The 23,581-nt window shown below is 43.5% G+C and overlaps 1 protein-coding gene across 2 annotated transcripts in view; it reads right to left on the bottom strand.

The window, feature by feature from the left end:
• Window positions 1-197: 197 nt before the first annotated feature.
• The window catches only part of PRR11 (proline rich 11), a 46,548-nt gene continuing 23,164 nt past the window's right edge, over window positions 198-23,581 (bottom strand). Inside the window, exons 3-10 of one of the 2 annotated variants that reach the window (XM_055258557.2) lie at window positions 21,422-21,572; window positions 21,065-21,187; window positions 12,113-12,355; window positions 11,022-11,120; window positions 10,434-10,546; window positions 8,284-8,343; window positions 8,098-8,194; window positions 198-4,314 (exon numbers count right to left, since the gene is read on the bottom strand). In XM_055258557.2, the coding sequence (XP_055114532.1) occupies window positions 4,246-4,314; window positions 8,098-8,194; window positions 8,284-8,343; window positions 10,434-10,546; window positions 11,022-11,120; window positions 12,113-12,355; window positions 21,065-21,187; window positions 21,422-21,572 (955 nt within the window). In that variant the 3' untranslated portion in view covers window positions 198-4,245. The remainder of the gene's footprint in view (window positions 4,315-8,097; window positions 8,195-8,283; window positions 8,344-10,433; window positions 10,547-11,021; window positions 11,121-12,112; window positions 12,356-21,064; window positions 21,188-21,421; window positions 21,573-23,581) is intronic. The other variant, XM_063628536.1, reaches the window with a different exon arrangement.

Below are 23,581 nucleotides of genomic sequence, written 5' to 3'. Positions count from 1 at the left end.
CCACTACGCCCGACTAATTTTTGTATTTTTAGTAGAGACAGGGTTTCACCATGTTGGCCAGACTGGTCTCGAACTCCTGACCTCAGGCGATCTGCCTGCCTCGGCCTCCCAAAGAGCTGGAATTATAGGCGTGAGCCACCGCACCCGGCCAACATATACTTTTCTATAGGTATTATATTTCTAGTTTAAAAAAAAGGTTAGAAAGAGAAAAACCAAAACTTTTATTAATCTTTGTTTTAAAACATAACCAGATGCACCTTGGTTGTTTACATTCTCTGGTTGCCATTCAGTCTCAAAGTAAACACCGGCAGCATATGATAAATCATAGTTTAAGGAAGCCATAGCATTTACAGAGTTCTCAAATGGTTACAATATAAAATCTGTCATAAAAATCAATAAAAGATGCAAGGTAGAACACATTTTAACAAACTGGTACAATGGCAGTAGCAGCTTTGCAAATGTTTATCTATATGATTTCCATAGGACTTTATTTTTTGCCTGGCCTCATTGTGTAGCAAAGCATTTTTTCTTTCCTTTTTCAGATGGAGTCTTGCTCTGTTACCCAGCAGGCTGGAGGGCAGTGGTATAAACACGGCTCACTGCAGCCTCAACTTCCTGGGCTCAAGTGATTCTCCCACCTCAGTCTCCTGAGTAGCTGAGACTACAGGCACACATCACCACTCCCGGCTAATTTTTTGTTTTTTGTAGAGATGGGGTCTTGCAATGTTGCCCAGGCTTGTTTTGAACTCTTGGCCTCAAGCGATCCTCCCACCTTAGCCTCCCAAAGTGCTAGGATTATAGGTGTGAGCCACTGCACTGGGCCATAAAGCATTTTTTTTTTCTTTTTTTGACACAGGGTCTCACTCTGTTGTCCAGACTGGAGTGGAGTGGTGTGATCTTGGCTCACTGTAACCTCCACCTCCAGGATGCACGTAATTCTCGTGCTTTAGCTTCCTGAGTAGCTGGGACTATCGGCACATGCCACCATGCCTGGATAATTTTTATTTTTATTTTCGGTAGAGATGGGGTTTTACCATGTTGGCCAGGCTGGTCTCAAACATCTGACCTCAAGTGATTTGCCCACTTCAGCCTCCCAAAGTGCTGGGATTACAGGCACGAGCCACCGTGCCCAGCCTTTTTTAATTTTTTAATTTTTATTTTTTTTAAGACAGGGTCTGGCTCTGTTGCCCAGGATGGAATACAGTGGCATGATCTCAACTCACTGCAACCTCTACTTCCCAGGCCCAAACCATCCTCCCACCTCAGCCTCACAAGTAGCTGGGACTACAGGCACACATCATCACACCTGGCTAATTTTTTTGATTTTTGGTAGAGACGGAGTTTTCATCATGTTGCCCAGGCTGGCCTCAAACTCCTGAGCTCAAGTCATCCACCTGCCTTGGCCTCCTAAAGTCCTGGGATTACAGATGTGAGCCATGGTGCCCAGCCCTAGCATTTTTTTTATGATCTCTTATCCCACAAGAATGGTCAAGTCATTTAGCATTAAATGAATAGAGTACACAGTGGTTTACAATATTATAAACATTGTAAGTGCCCCATAAAATATTGTTATAAATACGCAACTGCTTTATTCTCAGTGATTATTCCTTTTATTTTTAGATAATGTAAATGTAGCTAGCAGGTTTAAAAAAAAAAACTTTTACTAGAAGCTGATATATATATCTCTTAATGTCACTACCTATTTAATTTTTTTTTTTTTTTTTTTTGAGACAGGGTCTCTTGCTCTGTCACCCAGGCTGGAGTGGCAGTGTTGCAATATCAGCTCACTGCAACCTCTGCCTCCCAGGTTCAAGCGATTCTCTGGCCTCAGCCTCCCAAGTAACTGGGACTACAGGTGCATGACACCATACTGGCTAATTTTGTATTTTCAGTAGAGATGGGATTTCACCATGTTGGCCAGACTGGTTTCGAAGTCCTGACCTCAAGTGATCCGCCTGCCTTGGCCTCCACAAGTGCTCGGATTACAGGCATGAGCCACTGCACTCGGACACTTGTTTAATTTTCATCCATAAATGTGTTATAAATATAGATGTGGATCTCTGGCCGGGCGTGGTGGCTCACACCTGTAATCTTAGCACTTTGGGAGGCTGAGATGGGTGGATCACCTGAGGTGAGGAGTTCAAGACTAACCTGGCCAACATAGTGAAACCCCATCTCTACTAGAAATACAAAAATTAGTCAGGCGTGGCAGTGCACACCTGTAATCCCAGCTACTCAGGAGGCTGAGGCAGGAGAATTGTTTGAACCCAGGAGGTGGAGGTTGCAGTGCGCCACGGTACTCCAGCCTGGGTGACAGAGTGAGACTTCATCTCAAAACAAAACAAACAAACAAACAAACAAAAATCTCTCTATATAGATGTGGGTCTCAAAAGCAGGACTGCCTCTTAGGTGGTAAACACTGTCCCCAGGTCTGCTTTCTAGTCTGGTGACTTCACAACAACACTCTATTTGGCATCTCAATGCAATATTTATCTGTAGAAATACAGTCTTTCTGGGGAGTTGCTTTTTATTTTTTAGAGATGAGTTCTTGCTCTGTTGCCAATGCTGGAGTATAGTGGAACAATCACAGCTCACCATAGCTTCAAACTCCTGGGCTCAAGTGATCCTCCCACCTCAGCTTCCCAAGTAACTTGGACACTTAGACTACAGGTGTGCGTCACCATGCCTGGCTAATTTTAAATTTTTGATAGAGATGGGGTCTCGCTATGTTTCCCAGGCTATATTACTGTCTTTGAATACATACGTCAGTGACAACAGGGAACTAGGTCTCACAGCGACCTGCTATGGACTTCAGAGATTCCTTGGCAAGGCATTGTCGAAAACACAAGGTTCATATTGAAGTTGTCATAAAATTTTTATGTAGCTGTATAAATGTGGACAGCAGATATAAAAATAAGGAATACCTCAGACTTCTGTAAGCCAGATATAAGTACCTACCTAAGATGCTAGAAATGATATTCTAATTTAAAATTTTTTTTTAATTTTTAGAGATGGGGTCTTGCTATGTTGCCCAGGCTGGAGTAAAGTGGCTATTCACAGGCATAATTATAGTGCACTACAGCCTCAAGTGATCCTCCCATCTCAGCCTCCTAAGTAGCTGGGACTATAGGCATGTGTCACCACAGCTGGCTGATTTTTGTATTTTTAATAGAGACGGGGTTTCCCTATGTTATGTTGCCCAGGCTAGTCTTGAATTCCTGGGCTCAAGCAATCCTCCCACCTTGGCCTCCCAAAGTGCTGGGATTACAGGTATTAGTCAAAAGGCTATTTTTTTACTGTCATAACTGCACCTATACAGTACAAACTAGTTATCTAGTTAAATTTGAAGAACCTCTCTAATCTAAATTGGGTAATTCCAGGATAAACATCACTTTGGAGATTGTATTTTCTCATCTGGTTCTCTTGATGATCATGCAAACTAGAAAATATCCAAATATCTGTATCCACTTTATATCACAGTATGTGTGGGCTCCATACATACTCTAATTCTCCAAATGGAATTCTATTAGTATATCTATATATACCCTACTACATTAAAAAAAGGATTTGGGTGGGTTTTTTTTGTTTTGTTTTGTTTTGAGATGGAGTTTCGCTCTTGTTGCTCAGGCTGGAGTGCAATGACGCGATCTTGGCTCACTGCAACCTCTGCCTCTTGGGTTTAAGCAATTCTTCTGCCTCAGCCTCCTGCATAGCTGGGATTACAGGCACCCGGCACTACGCCCAGCTAATTTTTGTCTTTTTAGTAGAGAAGCGGTTTCTTTTTTTCTTTTGAGACGGAGTCTTGCTCTGTCGCCCAGGCTGGAGTGCAGTGACGCAACCTCGGCTCACTGCAAGCTCCGCCTCCCGGGTTCACGCCATTCTCCTGTCTCAGCCTCCTGAGTAGCTGGGACTACAGGCGCCCGCCACTACGCCCAGCTAATTTTTTGTATTTTTAGTAGAGACGGGGTTTCACCGCGTTAGCCAGGATGGTCTCGATCTCCTGACCTTGTGATCCGCCCGCCTCGGCCTCCCAAAGTGCTGGGATTACAGGCGTGAGCCACCGTGCCTGGCCGAGAAGGGGTTTCACCATGTTGGCCAGGCTGGTCTCGAGCTCCTGACCTCAGGTGATCCACCTGCCTCAGCCTCCCAAAGTGCTGGGATTACAGGTGTGAGCCACTGCACCCGGCTGGGTGTTTTTATCTGTATTTGTTATGGATCATCTCATGGAGTGAGGCAGAGCTGGCATCAGTTTTGTTCATCAAAGCTGCTTGTAGAAAGTGGCAGAGTTGGAGTTGGGCTTCTAGGGTGAGCCAGCTATAAAAAAAAAAAAAAGAAGTCCCAATTATAATATCAATTATATTCCTGTGATAAATACAATCTCCTTCTTTCTCAACAGAACCAGAATTTTTGCAGGGCAACACTGCATTCAGATTGTAAAAACCACTTTTCCTAGTTTCCCTGATGCAATCAGAAGTTCCTGGATAGGGCTTCTTTGAAGAAATGAGGCATAGCTTAATTAACATTTGCCTTTCTCCTTCCCTTGCCTAGAATGTGGACATGAGGCTTCAGGAAATGTAGCCATTTTGTATCAAGAGGATAAAAGCCACACATTAGGGATGGAAGAACAGTGATTATATGGTGAAGCCACTGTATTATAGTTGTGGACTTCCTACTTCCCAAAGAAATATTTAAATTAAAAAAGTAAGTCCGGGAGCTAAGTTATGAGGACGCAAAAGCATAAGAATGATACAGTGGGCTTTGGGGACTTGGGGGAAAGGGTGGGGTGGGGTGAGGGATAAAAGACTATACATTGGGAACAGTGTACACTGCCTGGGTGACGGGTGCGCCAAAATCTCAGAAATCACCACTAAAGAACTAATTCGTGTAACCAAACACTTTCTGTTCCCCAAAAACCTATTGAAATAAAAAATAAATTAAAAAAAAAAAAGATAGTTGTGGGCCGAGCACAGTGGCTCACACCTGTAACCCCAGCACTTTGGGAGGCCAAGACAAGAGGAACACTTGAGCCCAGGAGTTTGAGACCAGCCTGGGAGATATAGTGAAACTTTGTCTATAAATTTTAAAAAAACAAAAATGAGTTAGTTGTATATATTAAGAAAAAAAAAGTCCTAATTTATTTACTTATTTGTCAAGGCAGAGTCTTGCTATATCACCCAGGCTGGTTTCAAACTCCTGGCCTCAAGCAACTTTCCGGCCTTAGCCTCCTCCCAAAGCACTGGGATTACAGGTATGAGCCACTACACTCTGCCATGTCCGTATTTGACTCAAGCACTGTAGTCGGATTTCTGATACCTGAAGCCAAATGCAAAACCTGATACAGTTGCTTCACAGTTTAAGAAAAAAAGAAGCCTAAGAGCTGGGTGGGATAAGTCGTCTATATCTAACAACAATGTTAACTAGACATCCTCCTCCTGAGTAGATTTTGGCAGCACAACATAAGCCATAGGTCTTATCTGTGATTTTTGTTGTTGTTCAATATGTGGCTTTACAATTTATTATCGTTTATCCATTTCCAGAGTTCTCAACTCACTGTACCTGCTATAAAGTGGGGGCAGTGACAACAAGGATCTTAGAGCTAAACAGAAAAAGGAAGGGGCTAAGACCTTCTGTGAGGCCTCGTCCCTTTGCTCCTGACCTTCACAATTTTGGGTATCACCAAGGAATGTGATTATGGGTAGCATGCTCTAAGAGGAGGAAAGAAGAACCTGGTCACATCTCCACTATACAGAAAGCTGTATAGTGCCCAGTAGGACCAAGTTGATTGGTAAGAGAGAAATTATATTGTCCCACAAAAAGCACTGATTCTCAAACAGTGAACAAAAGGAAGACAGTATTGGGGTGGAAAGTGTCAGCAGTGGAGTCTGGTATGTCCCTGCATCCAGAGAGAGAACGAACTATAAACTTCAAAGCCAAAGATGCCAGCAGCCCTGTGTTCCAGCACTCCAGCAGGGGTGGCCGATGGATGGCTGTTCTTCACAGATCTAATGATAGAGGCAATTAGGGAGATGACTAAGATCAACAGGGTTTGGAAGAAGTCACACTAGGGCCAGCTGATCTACTGGGTTTGGTGTGTGGTTGTATATGAAGGTGACAAAGAAAGCTGTCAAGACCTTTTCCTTTCAACTCTGCATGGTCTGACTCCTAACTACATCTCCATCCCTGTCTTTCACCACCATCCCTCTCTATGTTACAGCCACACTGGTCACTTCTCAGTTCCTTGAATAGGCCATGATCCCTCCCCCCATGGGACTCTTACGCATGTTGTTCTTTTTGCCTGGAATGCTCTCCTTCCTGACACTCATAGTGGACCCACCCCACAGTTACCCTATCCAGTAAATGCCTCTTCCTTCTTCGACCCTCACCTCAAGCATCATCACTTCCTAAGGGAGTCCCTCCTAGATCATCCAGGCTAGATCAAGTTCCTCTCCGGGTTCCCACAGAACCTCATTCCTTTCCTTCACAGCACATACTGCCATGTGATATTATACAAATATCAGATTATTTGATGAATGCCTATTTTCCCCACTAGACTGAAAGCTTCAAGACAGTAATCTGTATCTGTTTTTGTTTACCACTATATTCCCAGTACTTCAACACACTGCTGGGCATATAGGAAGTGCTTAATAAATATTTACTAAAAATATGTACTAAAGGGATTAATAAAATCAGACATTTACAGATAGACATGATAATCCTACCTATATTTCTTTTTTTTCTTTTTTTTTTTTGAGACGGAGTCTTGCTCTTTCACCCAGGCCGGACTGCAGTGGCGCTATCTCGGCTCACTGCAAACTCCGCCTCCCGGGTTCACGCCATTCTCCTGCCTCAGCCTCCCGAGTAGCTGGGACTACAGGCGCCTGCCACCACGCCTGGCTAATTTTTTGTATTTTTAGTAGAGACAGGGTTTCACCGTGTTAGCCAAGATGGTCTCGATCTCCTGACCTTGTGATCCACCTGCCTTGGCCTCCCAAAGTGCTGGGATTACAGGCGTGAGCCACTGCGCCTGGCCTCTTATTTTTCTATTCTTGAGACAGGGTCTCACTTCCTCACCCAGGCTGGAGTGCAGTGGCGCAATCTTGGCTCACTGCAACCTCCGTCTCCCGGGTTCAAGCGATTCTCATGCCTTAGCCACCCAAGTAGCTGGGATTACAGGCATGGGTCACCATATACGGCTAATTTTTTTTTTTTTTTGAGACTAAGTCTCGCTCTGTCGCCCACGCTGGAGTTCAGTGGTGCGATCTTGGCTCACTGCAACCTCTGCCTCCCAAGTTCAAGTGATTCTTCTGCCTCAGCCTCCCCAGTAGCTGGGACTACAGGTGCCTGCCACCACGCCTGGCTAATTTTTGTATTTCTAGTAGAGATGGGGTGTCACCATGTTGGTCAGGCTGGTCTCAAACTCCTGAGCTCATGACTCGCCTGCCTCGGCCTTCTGAAGTGCTAGGATTACAGGCGTGAGCCACCGCACCCGGCCATTTTTGTATTTTTTTAGTGGAGACAGGGTTTCGTCATGTTGGCCAGGCTGGTCTCAAACTCCTGGCCTCATGTGATCTGCCCACCTCAGCCTCCCAAAGTGCTGAGATTATAGGCATGAGCCACTCACTGTGCCCGGCCAATCCTACCTATATTTTATAGAATTTTATGAAGCCTAAATATGAAAGTACTTTGCAAAATATGGTACCATTTAAAAATTATTATTACTAAGAAAGCTGCTTTAAATTATGATCATAAATTATGATTATGATTATTTATTTGAGACAGGATCTTGCTTTGTCACCCAGACTGGAGTGTAGTGGTGCAATCACAGCTCACTGCAGCCTTGACCTCCTGGGCTCAAGTGATCCTCCTACCTCAGCCTCCCAAGTAGCTGGAACTACAGGCATGCACCACCACACCTGGCTAATTTTTTGTATTTTTTGTAGAGACAGAGTTTCACCATGTTGCCTATCTTGAACTGCTAGGCTCAAGCAATCCCCCCACCTCAGCCTCCCAAAGTGTTAGGATTACAGTCATGAGCCACCACACCAGGCCAAATTATTTTCAAGCAAAGGAACCAATATTCTTTTCCTAAAGGGTTACCTGAAACTTTCTCCTTAAGGCCTGTGTCATCACTGGAGTCAGTCCTGTTCCTGTTTCCATATTTTCTTTATTGGTAAGAGGGGTTCCACCTGGGCTCCTGCAAAGGTATTGAAAATAACAGTAGCTGTGTTTTATGGCAACTTTTAAAATGGACTTAGAAGGCATAAAGATATGAGAGTGTATTACCTCTCTACATCGACTTTTCTAAGCAGTTTCCGCAGATCTATCTGACTTTTTCCAGGAGTGCTGATAAAACAAAGATATAAAAATTAGAACTTTGGGAGGCTGAGGCAGGTGGATCACAAGGTCAGGAGATCAAGACCATCCTGGCTAACACGGTGAAACCCCATCTCTACTAAAAATACAAAAAACTAGCCAGGCGTGGTGGCAGGCACCTGTAGTCCCAGCTACTTGGGAGGCTGAGGCAGAAGAATGGCGTGAAGCTGGAAGGCGGAGCTTGCGGTGAGCCAAGATTGCGCCACTGCACTCCAGCCTGGGCAACAGAGCAAGACTCTGCCTCAAAAAAAAAAAAAAAAAAATTAGAACTTGCCAGATTTTATTACTTTTTTCCCAAAGGAGAGCAATCATTTCTATAGGCAACATCCTAGAAAGTAGTTCTATGTGTTACATTAAAAAATAACAGTAGAGGCAGGGCACGGTGGCTCACGCCTGTAATCCCAGCACTTTAGGAGGCTGAGGCAGGTGGATCACGAGGTCAGGAGTTCATGACCAGCCTGGCCAAGATGATGAAACCCCATCTCTACTAAAAATACGAAAATTAGCTGGGCATGGTGGTGGGTGCCTGTAATCCTAGCTACGCAGGAGGCTGAGGCAGAGAATTGCTTGAACCTGGGAGGCGGAGGTTGTAGTGAGCTGAGATTGCGCCACGACTCCAGCCTGGGTGACAGAACGAGACTCCTTCTCAAAAAAAGAAAAAAAAAAAAAATAGCAGTAGATGCCGATGGGAACATAAGGTGCTATAGCCATTCCAATACGTAATATTTCTTGACCCAGGAGTTACATGTGTTAGAATCCATCCTAGGGAAAAACTCAGCCATGTACAGAGTTGACAGGCAAGGATGTCCACTGAAGACTTACAGAAATTAAATGTCATAACCTAAGCCAGGCTCAGTGGCTCACCCCTGAAATCCAGCACTTTAGGAGGCCAAGAGGGGCGGGTCACTTGAGGTCAGGAGTTTGAGACCACCCTGGCCAACATAGTGAAACCTCGTCTCTATTAAAACATACAAAAATTAGCCAGCATTGTGGCACACGCCTGTAATCCCTGCTACTCAGGAGGTTGAAGCAGGAGAATTGCTGGAACCCGGGAGGTGGAGGTTGCTGCGAGCCGATATTGCATCACTGCACTCCAGCCTGGGTGACAGAGCGAGACTCCATCTCAAAAAATAAAAAAATACAAAAATAAATAAATAAACAGGTTGCTTTCAGAAATTATATAATATGAAAACTAGTATGTCTTGGAATCAAGCAAATATGGTATATGTGTGTATCTGTCTGTGCATAATCATATTGTAGATATAGTTTTTCCCATTCAGTATAACATTAACTCTTCCCATCTTTTTGAAAATTAACTTAAAGTGCCATTTTGACATCTTCAAAACATGCAGTTTATTGTATGTAAATTTCACAGATAAAATCCTGTTTTGAGACATTTAGGTTATAATTTTTTTTTTTTTTTTTTGAGATGGAGTCTTTCTCTGTTGTCCAGGCTGGAGTACAGTGGCACAATCACTTCTCACTGCAGCCTTGATCTCCCGGGCTCAAGTGATCCTCTTTCTTCAGTCCCAAGTTGCTGGGACTACAAGCATACACCACTGCATCAGGCTAATTTTTAATTTTAATTTAATTAATTTTTTTAGAGATGGGGTTCTCACTATGTTGCCCAGGCTGGTCTTAAACTCCTGGCCTCAAGCAATCCTCCCACTTCGGCTTCCCAAAATGGTGGGATTACAGACATAACCCACCACGCCCAGCCTAAAATTCTTTTTATCCCAAAATCTGTTATTAAATCAATGATGTATCTTATAATAAACAGCATCTTTAAATGGGGCAATAAAGCATATGCCCAGAAAAAGACTAGAATGATAAACAGCAGTATGTTAACAGTGGCTATCTCCAATGATAGGATTATTTAGATAATTTTTGTTTTCTTTTTTAAACTTTTCTGTAGATTTCAATTTTTCTATAATGAGCATATATAACTTTTAACATTAGAAATACACACAAAAAATCTTTTTTTCCCTTTTTTTAGGCCTTTGTACAACAATATAATTCTTTTAAGGAGTAGTAGAGCATAGTACCGTGCAGTTCCTTACATTAAGACATTTGTAACTCGAGTCGATAACACTTTGGAGTTAGGTTTCAGGGTAACACGCTGCAAGTCAGAGACAGTAACTAGTGGATTCCGTGCTTTCGGCGATGGTATAAGCTTTAATTATAAAATGAGACACTATTAAAACAAGTTTTAAAATATCACTCAAAATGTAAACATGCAAAAACGGCAAATATCTGAGTGCTGAGTATGTGTAAGATATATCCACTATTCTACCCAATTTTTATTCCAAAGCTTCAAAGGATTTCTCTACCTCTTCAGACTAAGGGTTGGGAGATAAAGTTGCCTAATTAAATCATTTCCTAATATACACATTTTGTTGGGAAATCCAAAACTACTAAAATAAAAACATCAAAAACTTAACTTGAAATGAAATGACTTCTCCCTCCAGCACCCCCCACCCCAATTGTATACAAATTGAGATGAGGTCTTGCCATATTCCCCAGGCTGGTCCTGAACTCCTGGGCTCAGGTGATCCTCCCACCTTGGTCTCCCAAAGTGCTGGGATTATAGGCATGAGCCTATATTGTTAAAAGCAAAAAGAGCATGTATATGGTCAATGACATCTTACCTTCCTCCTTTCATCTAAACTCTGTGTCTTCTTTAATTTTACAGTCAGCAGATCTTTAACTGTTATCTGCATGGGTCCATCTTTTTTTAATGGTCCAGCCTTAAAATACATGGTAAGGTTAGAATTCAAATTGGAACCAGCACAACTGGTGAAATGCAAATCCAAATCTAGTTTTTAAAGACTCAGAGTTAAGAGGTAACTCTTATCTACCCTAGGAACCTGTCATATTCTTTCTACTCAACCAAGAATAATCCTATTTTTATCACCCATTGAAAAGCATTCATCAAAATGTAAGGCTTCCCCCACCCCCCAATTTTGTTTTTACAAGCTAAGGCTTTGCTAACAAATAAGAGATGGACTAGTTTCCTGCAATATTGCATCTTCCCCAGGAGTCACTATAATAAGACAAGAATTGAAGGAGTTAATCGGGTTAAAGTGAAGTTTTGCTTGAATTACCTAGGAAGATGACTCAGTTTCCACAGAGCAAGAGTGTATACAATCAGAGGGGTATAATTAGGGCAAATATAACAAAAGGCTCTGGGTTTGTGTGTGTGTTTGTGTGTGTGTCAGGATTGGGAAGACTCTGGATTTAATTCAGCTACATTAGACCAAATTATCCATAGTGAAAATTCAGCAGATTTTAAAACAGGGTCATGCCTGTCTTAGTGATTCACAAATTGTCTGGTCCCCTTGGCAAATAAGTAACTGAAATAGAGATTGGTTCTCCAGCCTAATGATATGAAACTTTGGAATCCACTAACTCTTTGTTCTGACTTTACTCACTAAGCAATCTTCTATTCTTAATTTGGTTTCCTAGGGAGGTTTTCTTCCCTAGGAAAAAGCCACGCTGAGAAGCGAATAGGAATCTTCCACTCTACTGGGTTTCACACACATCACTTTCATTTCTCAATCCAGCTTCTAGGAATTCCTCAGGAACTGAGATTTTAAAAACACAATAATTAAGATATGGAATCAGAACAAAATATAGCCTGCCGGCCCAAGCCCTGATTAGCCTGGCCTTAAAAGGCCACTTGGCTTTACTCCTATATTACACACTCACCAAAACACACCATTACTAGATTGTTACCTACCTGAAGCGCTTTAGCGAGACTGGGTTTTCTGAGCAACACAGGTGCTAGTGGTGGTGGTGGAGGAGGTGGCAGAGGTGGAGGAGGAGGAGGAGGAAGATGGCTGGCTGGCTGTGGCAGTGTGGGAGGAGGCACAGCTTTGGAGTCTCCGGGGGTGATCAGAACACAGGCAGGCACATTTGTAAGTTTACCACTCATGTGACACGTTTGACCACAGCTTGGACAGGAAGAACTTTCTGAGATAGTCTGGAAGAAGACATCACATTTGGCAAATAAATAACAAGTTAATTTGATTCTTGAGGGTGAGAGTCATCAAAATAATAGCTACCATGTATTGAATGCTTTCTCAGTGTGCCATGTGCTTCACGATATTTTCTCATTTATAATCATAAGTTTCTTCATTTCATTCATTCATTTTATTTTGTATGTGCTATATGCCAGGCACTATAGGTACAATGTGAGCCCTGTGTGTCACCTCATGGAGCTGACAGTCCGGTGACGGAAGACAGACATTAAACATGCACAGAAGGTCGGGAATGGTGGTGCACACCTGTAATCCCAGCACTTTGGAAGGCTGAATCCAGCAAATTGCTTGAGCCCAGGAGTTCGAGACCAGCGTGGACAACATAGTGAGATCTTAGCTCAAACAAACATGCACAAACACACTCAAAACAAAACAATACTTCAATAAGAGCAATGAAGTGTGCTATGAGCATGAACAGCTGGAGGCTTGGGAAGTGATATTTAGCCATGATCTCAAGAATAAATTGAGACTTAGCAGATGAAGGGAGATAAGGACTAGCGGAAGAGTTCCTTGCAGAGGAAAAAAATACTTAATACAGCCAAGAATATAGTACATTCAAGAAACTGATAAAGGCCAAGGATCTGGAACATGACTACTGTGGACTGAATTGTGTCCCAGAATTCATACATTGAGATCTTAACATCCAGAACCTCCGAATGTGACTATATTTGGAGATAGGGTCTTTAAAGAGGTGATTAAGTTAAAATGAGGCTGTTAGGGTGGGTCCTAATCCATTCTAACTGGTGTTCTTACAGTAAGAGGAAATTGGACATGCAGAGAGACATCACGAACGTACTCACACAGAGGAAAGACTGTGTGAAGACACAGAGCAAAGACAGCCATCTACAAGCCCAGGAGGGAGCCTCAGAAGAAACTAACCAAGAAGCCACAGACTTCTTGCTTCCAGACTGTGAGAAAGTGAATTTCTGTTGTATAAGCCACCCAGCCTGTGGTATTTTGTTATGGCAGCTCTAGCAAACAAACACAATGACCCTATGAAGTAAAACGGTGTATTAATTTCCTGTGCCTGCTGTAACAAATCATCCCAAACTTGGTGGCTGAAAACAATTGAAGTTTATTTTCTCACAGTGCTAGAGGCGAAAAGTCTGACATCAAGGTGTCATAGGAGCTTCACTCCCTCCCATGCCTCTGGGGAAGAATTGGTTCCTTGCCTCTTTTGGCTTCTAGTAGCTGTCAGCACTCCTTGGTTTCTGGCTGCATCACTCCAATCTCTATCTCTGTGGTCACATTGCTTCTCTTCTCTGTATGCATTCTCTGTGTGTGTCTCTCATAAGGGCACTTGTCGTGGGACTTAGGGTCCACCTAGATAATCCAGGAAGATCTCCTCTTCTCAAAATCCTTACCCTAATTACATTTGTAAAGGCCTTTGTCCAAATAAGGCTGTATTTTACAGGTTCTGGGGATTAGGACTTGAATATACCTTTTGGAGGCTGCCATGCATTCAGTACCCCACAAATGGTATCATCCTAAATTTATAGATGAGGAAACTGAGGCCCAGAGGAGTTAAATGACTTGCCTTTTTCTCCTTTGGCTAATTCATCCTGAGGCACAAATTCTGGGAGCAGGGATGGAATTCCAGAAGCTTCTCTCCAGACCAACGAGCACAATGTTGAGACATAGGGGCCTTGCTTGGGGGAGTTTGGAGTGGATATTTTCCTGCATATATCAGTCAGGAAAATAGAAACCACTCTGGATATTGAAAAGAGGGGTAATGTAATACAGGCACTTGGTTACATTTATAACGGAAGAGCTGAGAGGCCCACTGGGTAACGTGAGGCAATCTAGAGATTAGCAACAGCAGGAAGGCATTAACATCCTGAGGCTGGAGAAACAAAAGGTGGAGGCGGTGTATCCAGAGGTCTGGAGGTAGGTTTACCCAGAGAATCAAGAAACGTTGGCTGGGTGCGATGGCTCACGTCTATAATCCCAGCACCTTGGGAGGCCGAGGCAGGTGGATCACCTGAGGTCAGGAGTTTGAGACCAGCCTAGACAACACAGTGAAACCTCGTCTCTACTAAAAACACAAAAATTAGCCAGGTGTGGTGGCGGGCACCTGTAATCCCAGCTACTTGGGAGGCTGAGGCAGAAGAATCTCTTGAATCCGGGAGGTGGAGGTTGCAGTGAGCTGAGATTGCACCATTGCACTCCAGCCTGGGTGACAGAGTGAACTTCTGTCTCAAAAAAAAAAAAAAAAAAGAAGAAGAAGAAGAAGAAACATGGAGTATTTATCCAGTGGGAGATGGGGCCAGGAAGGCAACAACTACCATTGCTGGAGAAATCATGCAGTAAAGAGAAGGAGAAGAAACTCCTTGTCTTCTCTCTCCCTCTACTCTCTCATCAGTGTCTCGCAATAGGCCATCATAACCAGGAACCAGGTGACCTGGAGCTTGAGGAATGTATCCTGTAGGAGCCAGCTCTCCCAGCAATACAGAGCAGAGTTTCTGAAGTGGGGCAAACAGGTCCAGGGACTAGCCCTCACCTGTAGCCATTCCTCCTTCTGGTAAAAGCACTTGGGTTTCCCTTCACTCCCTCAGTCCACGTGATCTGGTCAGGATACTCACTCAAGGACTAGACACATAACCCAGGCCAAGTTCTCGTGGCTGAGATTGTTCTGTTATGAGAATAAGAATCTAAGGCTGCTAGCAGCCATGTTGCTAGTGCAAGGGGAGAGTCTGTCTGAGAAATAAACTTACTGTAAAGAAGGCAGAACTGAAAGATGAGACAGAGCGAGGATGCTGACAATATCATTTGAGCCTCTGAATCCAGCCATACCCTCGACTTACTGGTTTTATGGGCTTAAGCCGGGTTGCATTGTGTTTCTGTCACTTGTGGCGAAAAAGAATTTTGACTGATACAGCCTTCTAGGCGCTTTCTTAGTGAAGGAAATAACATAAGCTTCATTCTTAATTCTTTTTTCTTTTTTTTTTTTTTGAGATGGAGTCTTCCTGTGTCGCCCAGGCTGGAGGGCTGGAGTGCAGTGGCACGATCTTGGCTCACTGCAACCTCCACCTTTCTCGGTTCTAGTGATTCTCCTGCCTCAGCCTCCCGAGTATCTGGGATTACAGGTGTTCGACACCACGCCCAGCTAATTTTTTTGTACTTTTAGTAGGGACGAGGTTTCACCATGTTGGCCAGGATAGTCTCGATCTCCTGACCTTGGGATCTGCCCACCTCGGCCTCCCAAAGTGCTGGGATTACAGGTGTGAGCCACCGTGCCTGGCCCATTCTTAGTTCTATATCATCATCCTCTCTGGTACATTGGGATTAGTGATTTGGGGTTAAAATATAAGAAGAGCTGAAATAGAAAAGTCATGAAAGGTAGAGTGTGTACACTAGAGGTGAAGGAGAGAAGGGAAGGTTTATAGAATTATTTCACACATACACACACATTCATTCTAGACTTTTTAAATTAAAAGAAAACTTTTTTTTTTTAGAGACAGGGTCTCACTATGTTGCCCAGGCTAGAATGCAGTAGGCTGGAGTGTCCTGAGGCTCAAGGAATCCTCCCACCTCAGTCCCCTGAGAAACTGGGACTATAGGTGTGTATGCCACACCCAATTAAAAAATTTAATTTTTAAGGTCTGTTTGAATACAGCCTTGTCACCCACAGCAAACTTCTCTGACAAGTTACAAAATTATGGGAATTCAAAAAAGTAATGAATTTACTTCTAGAACCAAAATCTCTACTGGTCAATTAGTTTTATGTTTAATTTAATTTTTTTGCTATTTATTTTTGGAGTCCCACCTAGTCTCAATAATTTTATTTAGGCCTGGTGTGGTGGCTCATGTCTAGAATCCCAGCACTTTGGGAGGCTGAGGCAGGCAGATCACTTGAGGTCAGGAGTTCAAGACCAGCCTGGGCAACATGGTGAAATCCTGTGTCTACTAAAAATACAAAAATTAGCCGGGCGTGGTGGCGGGCACCTGTAGTCCCAGCTACTTGGGAGGTTGAGGCAGAAGAACTGCTTGAACCCAGAAGGCAGAGGTTGCAGTGAGCTGAGATCATGCCACTACACTTTAGCCTGGGCGACAGAGCGATACTTTGTCTCAAACAAACAAAAAAAAATTATTCTATTTTTTTTTGTCTCAAATAATATTTTTTGAGACAGAGTCTCGCTTTGTCACCCAGATTGGAGTGCAGTGGCATGATCACAGCTCACTGCAACCTCCACCTCCTGGGTTCAAATGATTCTCCTGCCTCAGCCTCCTGAGTAGCTGGTACTATGGGCACAAGCCACCATGCCTGGCTAATTTTTGTGTTTTTAGTAGAGAGGGGGTTTCATCATGTTGGCCAGGATAATATTTTTTGAGACAGAGTCTCGCTTTGTCACCCAGATTGGAGTGCAGTGGCACGATCACAGCTCACTGCAACCTCCACCTCCTGGGTTCAAATGATTCTCCTGCCTCAGCCTCCTGAGTAGCTGGGACTATGGGCACACACCACCACGCCTGGCTAATTTTTGTGTTTTTAGTAGAGAGGGGGTTTCATCATGTTGGCCAGGATGGTCTCAAACTCCTGACCTCAAGTGATCCAACCACCTTAGCCTCCCAAAGTTATACATTTTAATAATACACGGGAACATCCTATAAACCCTGTTCTGAATATACCTTTACACTTAATTTAATAGTGTATTATTATTATTATTATTGTTTTTGAGACACAGTCATGCACTGTTGCCCAGGCTGGAGTGCTGTGGCGCAATCTCAGCCCACTGCAACCTCTGTCTCCCAGGTTCCAGTGATTCTCCTGCTTCAGCCTCTGGAGTAGCTGGGATTACAGGAGCGTGTCACCACACCAGGCTAATTTTTTGTATTTTTAGTAGAGATGCGGTTTTGCCATGTTGGCCAGGCTGGTCTCAAACCCCTGGCCTCAAGTGATCTGTCCACTTTGGCCTCGCAAAGTTTTGGGATTACAGGCGTGAGCCACCACACCTGGCCATTAGTGTATTCTTTAAAAAAAAGTTTTCCTGGGGGAAGGGGACTGATGGTGTATTCTTGAGCTCATACCTCATTAGTACATACAGAACTACCTCATTCTTCTTAACAGCTACATAGTATTCCATTGAATGAATGGATTATAATGTATTCAATTAATCCCATATTCTTTGACACTTAGTTTTGTTTGTAAGTTTTCGCTATTTTTCAAATCACACTGCAATAAATAACTTTGTACATATGTACAAAATTTGGTTGCATCAAAAGATATAGATTTAAAAAATTTTTATAGATGTTAATTAATTATAGCCCACAGCGGTTTTATCAATTTAGGCCATTCTCAATAACAAGAGAGCACCTGTTTTTCCAAAACTTTTGGTCTTTGATTTGTTTGTTCTGTCAATCTGATAGGCTAAAGGCATTACTCATTGAAGTTTATTTTGCATTTCTGTTTTTCGTGTGTGGCAGAGACTACTAATTGCCTCCCGATATACATTTTTGCCTTCTTTAGTAATAGGAAACCTGACTTTTAGCTGGACACACTGTAATCCAGATGATAGATTACATTCCTCAGGTTCCCTAGTGGCTAGGTATAATTACATGACTATGTTTTAGCAAAATGAGATATAAGTAAAAGTTCTGTAAATGAGTTTGGGAAGTCGCCTTAATGGGGGTAGTAGATAACTTTCCTCTTTTTTTTTTTTTTTTTTTTTGAGATGGAGTCTCGCTCTGTTGCCCAGGCTGGAGTGCGGTGGCGTGATCTCGGCTCACTGCAAGCTCCGCCTCCTGGGTTCATGCCATTCTCCTCCCTCAGCCTCTCCCAGTAGCTGGGACTACAGGCGCCCGCCACCACGCCTGGCTAATTTTTTGTATTTTTAGTAGAGACAGGGTTTCACCATGGTCCTGATCTCCTGATCTCGTGATCCGCCCGCCTCGGCCTCCCAAAGTGCTGGGATTACAAGCGTGAGCCACCATGCCCGGCCAACTTTCCTCTTTCTTCCTGCTGCCTAAAATAAAGACACTTTGTTTATGCAAATATTCTTTGAGGCTTTATCACTGGTACCACAACTAGTCCTGATACACTTTTTTTTTTGAAATGGAGTCTCATTCTGTCACCCTGGCTGGAGTGCAGTGGAGTGATCTCGGCTCACTGCAACCTCCGCCTCCCAGGTTCAAGTGATTCTCCTGCCTCAGCCTCCTGAGTAGCTGGGATTACTGGTGCCCGCCATCACACCTGGCTAACTTTTGTATTTTTAGTAGAGACAGGGTTTCACCATGTTGGCCAGACTGGTCTCAAATTCCTGACCTCAAGTGATCTGCCCACCTCGGCCTCCCAAAGTGCTGGGATTATAAGTGTGAGCCACTGCGCCCAGCCCTGATTCACTCTTGAGATGGAGTCTCGCTCTGTTGCCCAGGCTGGAGTGCAGTGGTGCAATCTCAGCTCACTGCAACCTCTGCCTCCCGGGTTCAAGCAAGTCACCTGCCTCAGCCCTCTGAGTAGCTGGGATTACAGGCATGCACTACCAAGCCCAGCTAATTTTTGTATTTTAGTAGAGAGGGGGTTTCACATTGGCTAGGCTAGTCTTGAACTCCAGACCTCAAGTGATCCACCGTCCTCAGTCTTCCAAAGTGGTGGCATTACAGGGGTAAGCCACCGCACCCGGCCCCTGATTCACTCTTTTTTTTTTTTTTTTTTTTTTTGAGACAGAGTTTCACTCTTGTTGCCGTGGAGTGCAATGGCGCAATCTCAGCTCATTGCTACCTCCACCTCTTAGGTTCAAGCAATTCTGCTGCCTCAGCTTCCTGAGTAGCTGGGATTACAGGCACCCGCCACCACACTCAGCTAATTTTTTGTATTTTTTAGTAGAGACGGGGTTTCACTATGTTGGCCAGGCTGGTCTCGAACTCCTGACCTCAGGTGATCCACCTGCCTCAGCCTCCTAAAGTGCTGGGATTACAGGCATGAGCCACCGTGCCCGACTTGATTCACTCTTAAGTGAAGTTGAGCACCTACTCATGTATTTATTTATTTTATTTTTATTTTTATTTTATTTTATTTTTGAGACAGAGTCTAGCTCTGTCACCCAGGCTGGAGTGCAGCGGCACGATCTCGGCTCACAGCAGTCTCCACTTTCTGGGTTCAAGTGATTCTCCTGATCTCAGATGATCTGTCTGTTTTGGTCTCCCAAACTGCTGGGATTATAGGCATGAGTCACTGTGCCTGGCCCTACTCATGTATTTAAGACCCATTTGTATTCCTTTTCTTTCTGCCCAGGATGGCCTCAAACTTCTGTACTCAAGTGTTTCTACCATCTCAGTTTCTTGAGTAGCTGGGATTATAAGTGTGTACCGCTGTACCTGGCTTGTATTCCTGTATTTAGGTGAATGCTGTGTTCATATTGTTTCCTCATTTTACTGCTAAGTTGTTGGTCTTTTTTGTATTGATTTGTAGTGGTTCTTTATATATTCAATAATTAATCCTTTTCCTGATATTTGAGCAAATATTTTTGCATCTTATTTTGCTGTGCATAAATTTATTTTTATGTCTGACTAGTTATTTAAAAATGTACAAACAAGCCAGGTGCCATGGCTCACGCCTGCAATCCCAACACTTTGGGAGGCTGAGGTAGGAGGATCACTTGAGGCCAGGAGTTTGAGACCAGCCTGGGCAACAAAGTGAGACCCCCATCCCTACAAAAAATTAAAAAATTCACCGGGCAGGTGGCACATACCTCTGGTCCCAGCTACAAGGGAGGCTGAGGCAGGAGGATCCCTTGAGCCAGGAGGTCAAGGTTGCAGTGAGCCATGATCATGCCACTGCACTCTAGCCTGGGTGACAGAGTGAGACCATGTCTATAAAAAAAAAAAAAAAATTACAAACAGCAGGCAAAATTTTTTTCAGATCTGCTTTAATACTGACAATATTGAACTTTACCTGAGCTCTGTGATTCTGGAAAATAAGGATGGCCAAAAAATCTCCCCATCCTAGGTGGGTGCAATAGTGTGCAAGCCTGTAGTTCCAGCTACTAAGAGAGGCTGAGGTAGGAGGATCACTTGAGTCCAGGAGTTAGGAGTTGGAATCTAGCCTGGGCAACATAGTGAGATCCCATCTTTAGAAACAAACAAACAAACAAACAAAAATCTCCCTACAGTTTTATGTCCAGGAAATAATTTATTATTTTGGAAGTAATGTGGAACCAACTTCTGCCACATCAGTTAGATAAGCTTTATGGATGGCTCCCTTGTTTATCTGAAAAAGCCAGACACAGACCCTCCAAATTCCCATTCTTTGTCTCATAAGTGATTAGCTGAACTGTTCACTGCCACTGACCAATCTGGACAAAATATCTACTAACTTGACCAAACTTTAGTCAGGATTTAGCCCTCCCCATAGGCCCTAGAACCTTGACCTATTCTTGGGCTTAAGCAAGCATTGGTATGCTGAACAACCTTCAGAAAAAGATGTTCCCTGATCCAATCAGCTATCTGATCAGATTATCCCAACTCTTCATCTTACTTCCCTATAACCCGGTTTGTTCTACCCTTTTTATTCCTTGCTAACAAAGAAAACTTTTTCGCTTAATGTTTGAGATATAAATCTTATGACTTGAGCATTTTCCCTATTGCAATAGTCTTTTCAAATAAAGTGTCTCCTTACCTAATTCCAGATTTGCTTTTTATTTGACAATACCAACCTTTAGTGCTTCCTGGAGCTTGCATAATTTACTTTCCAAAATGCAAAACTGTTGTTTTAGACTGTAAAGTTCTCGGTGGCAGATACGAGATGGAAAGATGGTGTCTTTCAATACTTCTAAACTCTGAAATTAATAATAAACAATTCTGAGTCCTATGAGTAACATGATAAGGACAAGAAAACACGAACCAGAAAGTGACTTGATGTATGTTTTATAGAAGCAAAGGCAGACATGACTCAATAATTTCATCTTATCTGAGTTTAGCTTGAGGGTTGGACTGACTTGAGCACATATGTATATAAACACCAAGTGTGTAGAAAAACCATAGTGCTGAAAACAGGGATGTCACATCCATACCTGGGTTATGCAGTTCTGGCACCAGCTGTATATAGACCATACTCTATTTGTCCAAAGTTTTATTGCATCTCTGATGTTAGGAAATTTGAAGTTCCAGGATGATCTTAGCCAGCTTCTGCTTTGAGATATATCTATTGAAGAAACAACGACTCTGTAGGAAAAACAAAATGAAACAAATAAAAAACCCCTAAGTCAGAATAATAGCCTTGGCCTGGCGTGGTGGCTCCTGCCTCTACTCGTAGCACTTTGGGAGGCTGAGGTGAGGAGAATGCTTGAGACCAGGAGTTCAAGACTAGCCTCAGCAACATGGCAAAACCCTGTCCCTACCAAAAAAAACACAAAACTTAACCAGGCATGGTGGTGTGCCAGAAGAGAGAGGAATATGCAAACCAGGCTTGAAGATGGGTTAAATCAGAGCTTTTCATTCCACAAAAGAGAAATTTTAATGGGGTCAGAACATTGATCTTCTAATATTTGAAAGCCTGTTAACTAGGAGAGAGATAGCAAACTGTTTTGTCATAGGAGGACCCACCCAGCTCTGACAGTTTAAAGCGTCATGAATGCAAATTTAAACTCCAGAAAAGAAGAGCTTCCTAACAGTGGGACTTCCACAGCAATGGGATCTGCTTCCGCGTTCAGTTTGTGCCTTTCCCATGAGCAAGAGACTCCTAGGAGAGCCGCAGCCCGTTAGGAAGCCGTATGGGAACTCACTCACAGGTTCTTTGTTTATTTTTTTGAGACGGAGTTTTGCTCTTGTTGCCCAGGCTGGAGTGCAATGGTGTGATCTTGGCTCACTGCAACCTCTGCACCCCGAGTTCAAGTGATTCTCCAGCCCCAGCTCCCGAGTAGCTGGGATTACATGCACCCGCCACCTTGCCTGGCTAATTTTTTTTATTTTTAGTAGAGATGGGGTTTCACCATGTTGTCCAGGCTGCTCTCAAACTCCTGACCTCAAGTGATCCACCTCCTTTGGCCTCCTAAAGTGCTGGGATTACAGGTGTGAGCCACTGAGCCCGGCTGGGAACTGACAGGTTTTTTGGATGGTCTCTGAATGTCATGCAACTCTTTTATTTTTTATCAAAAAAATTTTTTTTGACACAACGTCTTGCTGTGTTGCCCAGACTGGAGTGCGGTGGCAAGATCATAGCTCACTGCAGCTTCTAACTCCTGGGCTCAAGCGATCTTCCTGTCACATGAGTCTCCCAAGTAGTTGGAACACAGGTGCCAGCCACCACACCTGGCTAATTTGGTTTGGTTTTGTTTTTTTAGAGATGGGGTCTTGCTATGTTGCCTACAATGGTCTTGAACTGCTGGCCTCAGGCAATCTTCCTCCCTTGGCCACCCAAAGTGCTGGAATTACAAGCATGAGCCACTGTGCATAGTTGAGATTTTCTGACTTAGTCTTTTTGTACATGCGATATTTTATTCATAGAATCCATAAATGGTAGGGAAATTTCTGAGTTCAGAGCAAATACATATGATACAAAACTTGATATATAGACTAGAGTTTCTTAGCTGAACTGGAGGGGCTGGCCTTAGGTAATCCATGGACTCCCTGAAATTGGGGACACCATTGGAAATATATGTGAGCTCATGGGCAGTTTCCTATGATTTTCAGGCCTCAAAATGTCTCTTGGACTCAAAGATGCCTTACGGCAGAGGACATGTGTACCCCCAGTATAGAATCTCGGACAGTGAATGTCAGTAAACATTCGGCAGAAAATCTCTGCCAAGTTGAGTGCTCTGATGTGACTTTTTCATCAAGTCAATGTTCCTGGGATCTCTTGTACATGATAATCTCACACTTGTAAGGTTTCATAGTTTCTGCTTACCCTAGTTTTCTTTCCCACCCTGTTCCCTCTCCCACCAGACTGGACTCTGAAATGGGCATGTACAGAGGAGACCCCAAAATGCTTCAGGCTTTGAGTGGAGAGGACACAGCCTCTGCTGGGACAGGGAACAGATGGATGTGGAGACCCTGAAGATGCTTTTGGACAGTGGTCTCAGGTTGGGACAGTGGCAGGAGATACCATTCACCCAGGATCTCCAGGACAAGAGATCAACCTGGCAGTTACATGTGTTTTTCTTCAAACTGGTTGCCAGGTTGTAATGACCAATGACATCAGAGATTCCAACCTTCCTGATTGGAAGGACTGGACT

Source organism: Symphalangus syndactylus, chromosome 20 (assembly GCF_028878055.3).
Source record: "Symphalangus syndactylus isolate Jambi chromosome 20, NHGRI_mSymSyn1-v2.1_pri, whole genome shotgun sequence".
Classification (NCBI taxonomy): domain Eukaryota; kingdom Metazoa; phylum Chordata; class Mammalia; order Primates; family Hylobatidae; genus Symphalangus; species Symphalangus syndactylus.
Note: the sequence above shows the minus strand (reverse complement) of the source record. Positions and strands in the feature narration are given on the sequence as shown.